General features: G+C 43.5%; 1 protein-coding gene across 3 annotated transcripts in view; it reads right to left on the bottom strand.

The window, feature by feature from the left end:
• Window positions 1–12110, bottom strand: part of Srgap1 (SLIT-ROBO Rho GTPase activating protein 1) — a 239315-nt gene that overhangs the window by 50775 nt on the left and 176430 nt on the right. For all 3 annotated transcript variants that reach the window (XM_040754798.1, XM_040754797.1, XM_040754799.1), the window contains 2 exons: window positions 4109–4306; window positions 3323–3407 (listed from right to left, as the gene is read on the bottom strand). In XM_040754798.1, coding sequence (XP_040610732.1) covers window positions 3323–3407; window positions 4109–4306 — 283 coding nt within the window. The remainder of the gene's footprint in view (window positions 1–3322; window positions 3408–4108; window positions 4307–12110) is intronic.

Raw genomic sequence — 12110 nt, 5'->3', positions numbered from 1 at the left:
AAAAAAAGACATAATTATTCAAATCCGATTCTCTTTTGAAAGAATATTTGTACTCCTACTCAAAGGCAGACAATGGATTATTCCAAGATAACCTACTTAATTCCTTTGTCAAAAACGTTATGCCTAGGACAAGAAACAATGTAATATAGAGCTTGGCTCCCACTGTCACATTTTTCTGTTGAGCAAAAATTGTTCAGATATTTCCTCCCTCTTACCTCCAAATACTGCACACAAAGAACCTGAAGTGAACATAAAGGCTCATTACTAGACAATAAAAAGTGCAATGTCCCAGTTTTATAGATATATATCTATAGCCCATGTGTTTCTTCTCTCTGTTTCGATGTTTTTTTAAAGTCTTGAGAATCTGGGTTTTGGGAATGCCCCTTTAGGAGTCTGATGCAGTTGCTTCGCTGTGTTGTAAATCAAAGAACTGACTGGGCCACTGGTAGCCTGCCAAGAGCAGGCAGCAAGGCAGGCCAAACACATGTCTGTAGTTAGAGTTTCATCTGTGGACGATCAACAGCTAAATCCCCGGGCAGGGCTATTTGTTTTTACTATGAAGGCAGTTTTTGCAGCAGCAAGTCTGGGAGAATTCAGAGGCATTCCTATCTGAAATGTCAAGCTGGTCCGCACACACACCACTTAATCCTGGACTACTAACCTTATTTAACCAGATGGAACTTAGATTCTTTCCTAGCGGTTCACCATTGGGCTATTTTTCCATGGGACAGGCGCCCTTAACCCTCCTAGTCTCCTTTGTTGTAAGCCTATTAACACGAACAGGGCTTGCATGAAAAGGCAGCAGGCTTACCAGGGCTGAACCTTTTTAAAAGTGGGGTGTGTCTCCTGCGTTCAGTTTCTCTTGGAGGGTCAAACAAAGCAGCAGCAGCGGGTGGCCAGCAGCTGATGTGCTGTCAAGCCAGCACAAGTTACAGAGCTAAGAGCTGCCGAGGTCTGTGCCCAGTTAGTACATGCTACCCTGATGAAAACCATCCAGGTCCCTTCCATAGACTTAACCGAGTGTAACAAAGCTGTGTCGAGGGGGACACTGGAGCCCACTGAAAGAAATTCCGAGACCACGGAATCCTGGCTTAGTGTTCACAAGGTATGACAGCTTTACACAGCGTGGCTAAGGACAGCCTTTGGCAAATATCTCAGCCTACAAGGCCAAAATGTAGCCCGATCCAAGAATGACATGACATGGAGAGTAACATTAACCAGTGGGGCTTTTCTCTCTAGGAGACAGAAAAGAATTTATGCTCAATGACTACCTTACAGGCTTCAGAAGGCTGCTCCAAGCCACATTAACACTTGCCTGAGCGCAGTGCCAAGAGCGAACGTCGCCACGGCTCAGTTCCCTCAACCTCACCATGTCCGCAGAGGCTCTCAGTCTCAGAGACTCTTGTCTGAAAGCTTTCTCTGCACTGACGAGAAGTTATGCTCTGGGGGCAGCAAGGGACCTTGAAGGGCATTGTCTGAAATATCGGGCACTTTTGAAAAATGGGAGGAAAAGGGGGAACTTATTATGAGACAAAAGGAAAAAAGATCCACAAACAAAACTAGGATATGATTTTTACAAGAAACAAAACTGTTCAGAGATAAAAATGCTAAAAAAAGCTTAACTCTAAAGACTAGTACAAGGAATATGCTGACAATCTTCACTTAGATTTCATAATTGTGTAGGTATGTATGTATATATGTATGTATGTATGTATGTATGTATGTATGTATGTATGTGTGTGTGTATGTGACCCATGCTATAGGGAAGTAAGTTCTGGAAAATGTGGCCCTTTAGCAAGCTTTTTTTTTAAAGAATAAAAACATTCTTCTTTATGACCACAGTATTATTACAATACATAGGAAAATTAAGCCAATAATATTTAGCATGTAGATTATATCCATTTCCAATTATGTTTAAAATGGCCTTAGTATGTTTTGCCTTTTGGTTCAGATTTTAATTAAAGTCAACACATTATATTTGGTTATTTTATTTTTCTTGGATGGTTTTTAATAGTTAAACCTTGTTTCTTAGGTGTGACTGCCTTTCAACCCAGACGCTGGGGAGCCTGAGGTTATACATGACAACCTTTTCCTGGTGACCATTCCCTGAGGATGATGGGTCCCTTGGAGCAAACCATAAGGTAAAGTGGTGGACACACTGCCTTGTGGGCAAGGACGGTTCCAGAATGTAGGGAGCAAGAACTTAGGTGTAAGACAGAAACCTCTTATAAAAAGATTTACTTTCATTTTATGTGCAGGAATGTATGTATGTAAGTGCACTGTGTGTGTGTGTGTGCGTGTGTGTGGTGCCTGCAGAGGCCAGAAGAGGGCACTGGATCCTCAGGAACTGGAACAAACTACCCTGTTGGTGTGAGACTCTAACTCCCATCCCAGCAAGTGCTCATAATGGCTGAACCACCTTTCTAACCCTGATGTTTTAGATCCCAAGACACTTAGCTTAAGTTAGGACTTTGCCTTTATATATTTGCTTTTCCTTTCTACATTTTATGAAGACAAAAAGGGAAGTAATGATGTTTACATAGTCCCCTTAGCTCGCAGTCCACCCTCACCTGTTTCCTCATTTGTAAAGACGAGGAAGCTAATAGTACCAAGTTACGACTATAGTTCAGAACAATACATGCCTTGAAATGCTTCGTTAGTATTAATGCTATTGTTTTTGTTACCACACATAGAAATCTATATATTTACCATCAGATCCTTTCTTAACTACAAACAATGCCTGAAGGAAGAAAAGGAAAATCTCCCAGACTGGACAAACTGGTTTCTAGAATCCCAAAAGGCAACAAATGGGACAGGTACCAGCCCATCCAAATGGACAGGGGTGAGGCTGGAGGGCAGAGAAGCCTGAAGCAGTGGCAGCAGACATTGGGGTCAGTAGGTGTGGGTCTCTCCCAGAAAGAAACCCCCTCATTGGAGTTACTCCTCTTCCTTGAATTTACCTCTGGGCTTAAAACAATTATCAGCGAAACAGATCAACCGAGTCTAAATGTACAACAGCACTGTCTATATGTTGACTGTGCACACACTCACCTCACACACTCACCTCACACAGGTACAAACACGCACACACTCACACACTCTCACACACCCACTTCACACTCACAATGCACTCACACATGCACACACACATGCACACTCACACACTCTCACACACCCACTTCACACTCACACATGCACTCACACATGCACTCACACATGCACACACACATGCACACTCACACACTCACTTCACACTCTTCAAAGAGCACCCATGACCCGACACACAGGCCAAATCATTCCCCATTTGCTCCCAGTGACTGACCTTCTCCCAGAGTCCTCTGCAGTAAGTCGTGCTTAGCCTGAAGCTTCGTGATGAGATTGCTGCCCTCCAAGAACTCTCGGAGTTTCTGCAAAAGGCAAGGGGGAAACTTGAAACCATCCCATGTCCAGGGACTTCCCAGAAGGGCACTAAAGCCCAGGCGCTTTGTCTGCTTCCTAGAGTTCTGCTACTCCAAGTGAGGTTTCTAGTCTAGTGGAGTCAGCCATCCTTTGAGTGCCTATTGGAAATGCAAACTCTGGGTTCTTCCTCCCCAAACGTGTTGAAACTGGCTGCATTTCAGCAGACCTGTCTCCCCACCCCCCAACATGTACCCATGTGAATGTGGAAAAAGCCTGGATTGGGGAAGAAATGATGGTGATGGCTGTGGAGGCAGCAGGACCTGAGCTCAGATCTCTGGCACTGGGTGTGGCAGTGTGTATCAGTAACCCTGGCACTAGGGTAGGGATGGGGACAGGAAGATCCCAGGTGCTCATTGGCCAGTTGGCTCCTGGTTCAGAGAGAAACCTGTCTCAAAAAAACAAGACAGAGGAACAACCGAGTAAGATATTCCTCACATCTGCTCAACGACCCCTTTCCCCCATTCTGTTTTAGAGAAACCCCAACTCCTAATGTCTACCAGACTGGCTCAGTCTGGACTTTGAGGGTGCTCAGGTGACCATATGGTTAAATCAAGGCCTCCAGGAGACTCTGGTATCATGATAGAGGTGCCCTGTGCAAGTGCAGCCCTGGGCTCTGTCAGGAGAGGCTGGGGAGGTGGGCTGGGCGCACCATGAAGTAGAAGTGCTCCGTCTCTTGCTGGTTAGCACGCCTCTTGGCGATGCTGGGCTTGCTCAGGTAGGTTTCAGACACAGTGGACTTCACAGACTCGGTGGAGCGGCTGTGCTGGAAGCACTCGGACACGTCATAGTCCTCAATAGTGACCATATCTTGGATCGTCTGGAGGGTGGCTTCAGTCGTTTTCTTGACCTGGGAACAGAAAAACATTCCGCCCATTAGCATATTGTTCTGTGAACCTTATGCTTCCCAGAGAGAGTCTGTCCCTCAGGGAGAGGCTACTTCAGAGCATGGTGGGTGGGGGAAGACAGACAGGTCAACTGGACCTCAGATCACCAATCTGTGTCCAACGTCACAGACTACTAGAGACTCCCAATTTCATTTTTGTTTACTATTACCTTTAAATTAAAGCAAACCCACACACAGGAAAAATAATACACAGACCAGAAGTATACAGCCTGATGAATAACTCAAAGTGAACACACCTATGTATACATCTCTCAGATCAAATGTATACTTTATGAACACCCCCACTGGCCTTCAAATAAAATCCCCACTTTTCTTCCTCTCAATGTTTCTAACTGCCCTCCTGCTCCCCCCTCTTTTCCCCTTATTAGGAGCAAGCATACTGCTATTAAGCCACACATCCAACTTTCCACTACCCGGCTCTCTAATATTTTGGTGGCATTTTATAGAAACAAAATAGTATAGAATGTATCTTTATGATTTCTTTAGCTCAATGTCAGTGAGGTTCATTTCTCGTGAACACAGTATTTCACTACTTGATATTTATTGGCAGCACAAATCATAATTCACCCCTTTGACTGACGACCAACTTTTAGTTTGGGTCCTTTACAGTGCGATGGACACAATTTTGTTGGGCCGCAAACACAGAATCGCTGTGTATGGACAATGCCAGATTGCTCCCCAAAATGACACCATTTATATTCCCACCAGCCTGGGGGAGAGTTCCTGTTACTCCACATCCTTGTCAACAGTGGGCACTGTCAGTCCTTTCAATTTAAGCCGCTGTGCTGGTGTGCAGTGGTCTCACGTTGTGTCCGTAAATGTCTCCCTGCTGTATGAGCTCAAGTGTATTATCGTACGTGAAAGGTACCCTGCATCTCTCCTGTGGGAATACTTCACCGAAACCTGTCAATCAATGCTCTACTGGGCTCTGAGCCTCTGGTACTAATTATTTTCCCATTCTTGGCTTCAGCTTCAGTACTGTCTAGATGAATAGGGCTTCTAGTCTTATTTTTATATTTTATTGTGTGTGAGAGTGTGTACACATGCCACAGCATTTGATGGGAGGTCACAGGACAACTTTGTGGAGTCAGACTCTCTTTCCACTTCTATATGGGTTCTGAGGGTTTGGCATGCACCTTTGGGTGCTGTACAACCCCTCCTGACCCCAGATCTTACTTTTGATACGATGGATTTTTCAGCCCTTATTTTTGACGACTAGTGCTTTCTGTGTCCTGCTAACCCATTTTCTTATCCCACGGTCACATCCGTGTGTAATACTACTTCCTAGGTGCTTTCAAGTTTATGCTCTAACATCACCTTAACATTCGCTTTTTATTTATCAAGGATCACACAGTCTATGCTTATCAAAGTCTACCGTAAGTTAACAGGCTTTCTTTTTCTCATGTAATATAGAGGCTAGAGAGTTTAGGCCCATTTGCCTCTCCTAATTCAGACACTATTTAGTAATGCATTGTGATAAGAAATTAGGTAAATAGCTAAACACACTTAAGGAAGACAGTATTACTTTTATATACTCAATATATTCATCTTGATTTCCATGTATTTAATGGGTTCTTCAATCGCTGTTGCTTATATATTAAAAGTAATCGTTGGGAGTTCTTTTCATTTGAGTCTATTTCATACACTTGAAATATTTTGTCTCTTCACTTATGAAAGATACTTTCCTTCTAGACAGTTATTCTTCAGTGTACGGAATGTGTATACTTTTTGTGGCTTCCATGTTCCTGCTGAGTAAAAATTTTACCTTTAGTCTGTCATTGCTTTGAAAGAATCTTTTTATTCCTCCATCTCCTTTTAAAGTTTTCTACCCACCCTTGGGTTCTATAGTTTGATAATGGTATGTCTAGGCACTGATACATACATATCTATCTATGTACGTTTCATGGATGTCTGTGTGGATGCATATGCCTTACAGTGAGAGTGTGGAAGACATCAGACAACTTGAGAGAGTCTATTCTCTCTTCCCATATGTGTCCCAGGGAGAAACTTGGGTTGCCGGACTTAGTCCCACATAGACACAGATCTGCCTAAGTGATTTGTTTAAGTTCTGGCTTTTCTTCTTATCTTTTCAGCTACTTCCTGTTTCTGCAGTTTTTCCATCCCAAGAGTCCAGTCACAACAGCACACTCCACAGTCTTCTCTTTGCCTTGTAATCCTTCTCTTCTCTTTCTGTTCTTCTCTCCTTTTCTATTCTTTTACAGGTAGTGTTTTGATGATTTCCTCCTTGATTTGTCCCTTTTGGCAACTCACTCTGCAGCTGTGTCTAATCTACAAACCACCCACCACTTGGGAGTGGTTTTCCCCGTCATTCTTAGCTCTCCAATTTCTATGTGGCTATTTCCTGATCTCTTATCTCACTGCTCATTTTCTCTGCTGAAATGTAAGCTTGATTTTAATCTCCTTGAATTCAGTAAGCAGTTGTCCTGCAGCAAGCATGTTCTGATGATGCCACTACTGGTAGTTTTTGTAGTCTGTCTCGGGTATTTATTATTTCTTCCAGCTATCACTAATGACTTTTCCAAATCACTTCATGTACCTGTCTTTCTTACACATGTAAAACATGTATGTATGTATGTATGTATGTATGTATGTATGTATGTATGTATGTATTATGTGTATATGCGTGGGGACGCCTATGCATGTGAATGCCAGGGGACAACCTCTGGGAGTCAGTTTTTTCTAGTTGAGGAGACCAAACTTAGGTCTTTAGGGTGGTGACAAGTGCTCCTACTTGCTGAGCCATTTTGCTGACCCTTGTTAGATATCTGCATAGAGTTAATAAAGGTGTAAGTAATTTCATCAGCCTCCAAAAACAAAGTCTGTTTTTCCAAGCTTATGGGCCACCAGTAGCTTAGAATTACTGGATTTTATTACTGCTCAACGTACTGGGCTCTTGTCCTTTTGGGACGCTGGCTCTTGTGTCATGGGCTTCGTGCTTTGCCCTGCACTTTGCCCTGGACAATGGAACGTGAACACAAGAATCAGCTGAGTGATTCACACCATCATTGTAAGAAGTGGAAATGTTTTAAATTACATAGACGACAATAAAACCCAACGCTATTGAAGCTCAGTGGGTAAAGGTGTTTGCCATCGTGCCTAATGAATGAATTTGATCCTTGGAACCTACTAGGTTGAAGGAGACAACTGACTACTGTCAGTTGTCCTCAGACCTCCATGCGTGTCATGGCACACACTTACATGAACACACACACAGAATACTCAAACCGAGCATACTATGGGGTATCTTAAAAAGACCCAGAGAATGCGTGGTGGCACACCTTTAGTTCCAACACCTGGTAGGCAGAGGCAGGTGGATCTCTGTGAATTCAAGCCCATCCTGATCTACAGAACTAGTTCCAGGGCAGCCAGGGCTATACAGCGAGACCCTGCCTCAAAAAAACGATGCAGAGAATGAATAGATTGTGTTGTTCCTGGATTATGCACAGTATGAAGAATGGATATTTCTGTGAAAAAGCATATTTGAACACTTGTTTAAAAAACCATTACGTCAGGCAGCAGCATCAAAGGTCATGTCCGTATACCTATAACTATGAGGGTTAGAAGACTCACTACCTTATGTCTGGCCAATATGTTATTGTTATTTGTGGAAACATTTCTCAAATGGGCATAATGCAATGCTTCAAAAGTCGGTATCATAGACAGATGTGAACGAATGCACATGAGTACTAAAAATACAGCTCCAACAGTGACAAACACAATAGCTGGACCTGTGAGGAGCCTTCATTAAACTGGGCGGATGAGAAATAAATCACATGTCTAAATTAAAACATACTTTTTATGTGATTTAAAGTATCTATGCATAAATAAAGCAATGATTGCTGAAGGTAGATATATTTTTATAGCTCCCCGAGTTTTACATTCACATTAGGAAATGGAAAGTCTTTTACTTGTCTGCAACACTAGTAGATAAAAAAAAGGTACCCTCTCTTTATTCATGGAAACTCCTGATATTTTATCAAGACGTGTGCGAGCCTGTGCTGGTCTCAAGGGAGGCAGGGAAGGTACTATGGGAGGCTGAGTTCTGAGGCATGTATTGGGGGTCAATAAATAGGTACTAGGCCTCAAGGCAGAAGATGGAAGAAAGCAAGCCTGGCCTCTTGGAGCCACACAGGCGGTTTCATACGGGTAGGGAGAGAATGTAGCTTTCAGAATGATATGCTAACCAAGTCACTACCATAGCACACCCCGTGGACGGGCAATTGGGAGCCGCTCAAAGTTGCAAGGGCTGGAGTGAGGGCTCAGATTTCACCTTCTAAAATATCTTGGGGCTGATGAAAAATAAAAGGAAAAGACAAAAGGGGAAAAAAATGAAGCAGGAGACCTTAACTTAGAGAGGTCATGATTGTCGAGCTGGGAAGAAACACCTGGAATGAAACCGCTAGGACATGTTTGAAAAACATTTAGGCAACAGAAATAGAGGGCTCATTTTTTTTTTTTTTGGAACTGTCTTAAGTGGAAACTCCCCCCTTCCCCCAGAAATAGTAGTGTAAGGTGGAGCACACTTCAAAAGTCACACAGAAACATTAAGACGCCAGCAGGGTGGAAAGTGAGAGTTTATCCAAGGAGCTTTGATAACGTTTTTGCTTAAAATACGAGGATACTTACATGAAAGCAATGACAAAAGAGCAAGTTCCAAATGGCAGCTGTCGAAAACAAGAAGACAGGAAACTCCCCCAAACCTCCCAAGAAGGCCTGACCCAAATCTAAACAAACAAAAATTTCCATGGATGAAAATTAAAATCCATGCCTGTAGTTTGTCCTAAATGACCGGTCAATGGGTTGGAATTTGTTAAAGTGTGCTTATTGAGATGACATAGTTATAAAACAACATCTCACTACCCATGCTCCAATGGGTAGATACCCAGAGGTAGAAGTGTTATCAAACACACCCAAACAGACCACACGTGTGAAGAACCAAAATCAACTGTTTTCCTTCTGTGTGACAAGTTCCTCCTTAGAAACGGTGGTGTCACAGTTAAATTTGGAGTTGCCAGGAAGAAAAAGGGAGTGACAGAGCCACCAGACATTATGGCTGGGACTCTGTCATCCTGTGGGATGCTCTCTGGGAAGAATAACATGCCAGCCATGATAATAAGTCACAGAGGGGATTCACCAAAATAAATATACTACGGCTAACACAGGCTAACACAGTGCTGCAGGGAAACATGGGTGGGTTCGGTAGAAGTAAATGCCAAATGATTGACAAGCAACACATGAGAAACACAACCTATTTTATACTCCAGCCCGTGGATTAAAATGAGTGATGGGGAAGAGGTAACTGTTGTGGGATTAGAAACATGATTATCATCATCAGTGTGTGTGTGTGTGTGTGTGTGTGTGTGTGTGTGTGCCTGTGTCCATATGTCAATATATGGGGGCCAGAAGAGGATACTGGCTGTTTTCCTGTATTGCTGTCTTCCTTACCACCTTGGGGCACATCTTTGTTGACCCGGAAGCTGACTCTCTTGGTGAGGGTGGGCAGTCAGTGAATGCCTAGGATCCTCTTGTCTCCATCCGCCCTGTGCTGGCATTACAGGCATGTGTTACCACTGCCTTCACATGTGGGAGCTGGACATTTGGACTCAGGTCTCCATCCTTGCACAGCAAACTCTCTTACTCTGAGCCATCACAAATCCCCTCTGCAAGTCATATGCACTGGCTCTTGGTTGTTTTGTCCTCAGGAGTCTCAGGAGAGAACCCCAAAGTCACTTTGCTCGTCTCAGTCTCCAAATACAGCCTATTAGCTTGCTCAGGTAAATTGTCATCCCAGTGTTGTAACCAACAGAGACAATCTTCTCCCGGTCATGGAGGCTGGAAGTCCAAGGTCCCATGTGGGTCTCCAGGCTATGGCTCCTCTCTGGCTTGGGAGGGAATGTTCTGTCCCAGAGCATTCTTGTTGGCTTATAAAATGCCACCTTCTCTTTGAATCTCTGGACTGAAGTTCTACCTTTTTACAGGGACATTGACCACATTTGATTAGGTCCCACCCCAATGATCAGCCTTTACGTTCGACGACCTCTTTGAAAATCTTTAAATAAGGTCATATTCTGAGCCATTGAACATGGACATTAACACTTCAACATATGAATCGGGGATGGGGACGCCACCCACACTGGAACATGCTCTGTACTCTGATGGCATGGTGCCTTGAACCATGTTTTAGATGAAGACCTCCACATTCATGGGGATTGACTCATCTCTTTGTCAAGGTGACCTCCCCATTCAGACACTTCAGTAACATTGTATTTCTATTACACCACTGTATCATTTAAGATGGATTTAAAACTATTTAAAAGGGACCCCCCCACACACACACAGAAACTGGATTTGTGCCTAGGCTGTGGGAACTATGTCAGAGTCGGCCCCAGATGACAAGAGCAGAGGCAGCACCCTGCCTTGTCCTGCCCTCTCTCCTCATCCCTTAACAGTGGCCCTGTCTGAACTGGATGGGATATCACAGAGCCGAGGAGCATGATGTCTTTGTTGCTCTCTGTGGTTTCTGTTGATGGGGTAGTGGTTGCTCCAGAACCACTGCAGAGGGAGTCACACCAGTCCCATGTCTGCCAGCATCTGAGGTTGCGTTTATAAACACTGGGATCGCTGGGTTATTATTAGTTTTTAAATTCATTCTCGGGGCTGGAGAGATGGCTCAGGGGTCAAGAGTGCTGCCTGCTCTTCCAGAGGTCCTGCGTTCAATTCCCAGCACCCACATGATGGCTCACAACCATCTGTAATGAGATCTGGTGTCCTCTTCTGGCCTGCAGGCATATATGTGATAAATAAATCTTAAAAAAATAAATTAAAATTCATTTTCATCTGTGATAGAGCTTAACCCAAGGATGGCATTGTTGCCCAAGGGACTCTCAGAACACAGTCCCTGCCTTCAGTTGCCTCTGAGAAAACCTGTTTTTCTCAGGTCCACATGCCCTGGTTCTTTCTGTAGCCTTGGCTGTGTTAGAATTCGCTCTGTAGACCAGGCTGGCCTTGAACTGAAAGACCCGCCTGCCTCTGCCTCCTGGTTGTTATGATTAAAGGTGTGCACCACCACTGTCTGGCTGTTTTTTTTAAACAACTAAAAACTTCAAATCCAAATAAAACAAATCTGTAGCCTGCCAGTTGAGAGAGAGAATTTTCCAAGCGAAATAGCCAGAAGAAGAAAGCAAATAAAAAGTAAAAAATAAAAACCACTGAAAGTCACTGGTCATAAACTGTAGATGCTCTAGGAGCCAGCACTTTGCAGTAGACCAGTGAGTATCTCATGATTCCTAGCCAAAAGTGTAGCTTTAAATCAAGACTTCAAGGAGAATAATGACGTCCTTTGTAAAAGCTCATTTGTGGGCTGACCTTATACCAGGGGTTCTCAACCTTCCTAACGCTGGGACCCATCAATACAGTTCCTCATGTCGTGGTGACCCACAACCATAACATTATTTTTGTTGCTACTTCATGACTGTAAATTTTTTTTTTACTGTTATGAATCATAGTGTAAATATCTGTGTTCTCAGATGGTCTTAGGCAGCTCTGATGAAAGGGTCATGTGACCCCAGTAGGATCTCGAACTACAGGTTCAGAACTGCTGCTTTACATAGAAGTAACTCAAGTTGCAACTTGATTAAGGGCTAATTTGGTTTCTCCAGTAAGAATGAAAGCAAAAACAAAACCAAACAAAATACTTAACAGTATGTTTTGATCAAATTACAATGGT

Source organism: Mesocricetus auratus, unplaced genomic scaffold, assembly GCF_017639785.1.
Source record: "Mesocricetus auratus isolate SY011 unplaced genomic scaffold, BCM_Maur_2.0 Super-Scaffold_100011, whole genome shotgun sequence".
Classification (NCBI taxonomy): Eukaryota; Metazoa; Chordata; class Mammalia; order Rodentia; family Cricetidae; genus Mesocricetus; species Mesocricetus auratus.
The sequence above is the reverse complement of the archived record's forward strand: the minus strand, read 5'-3'. Positions and strand labels throughout refer to the sequence as shown.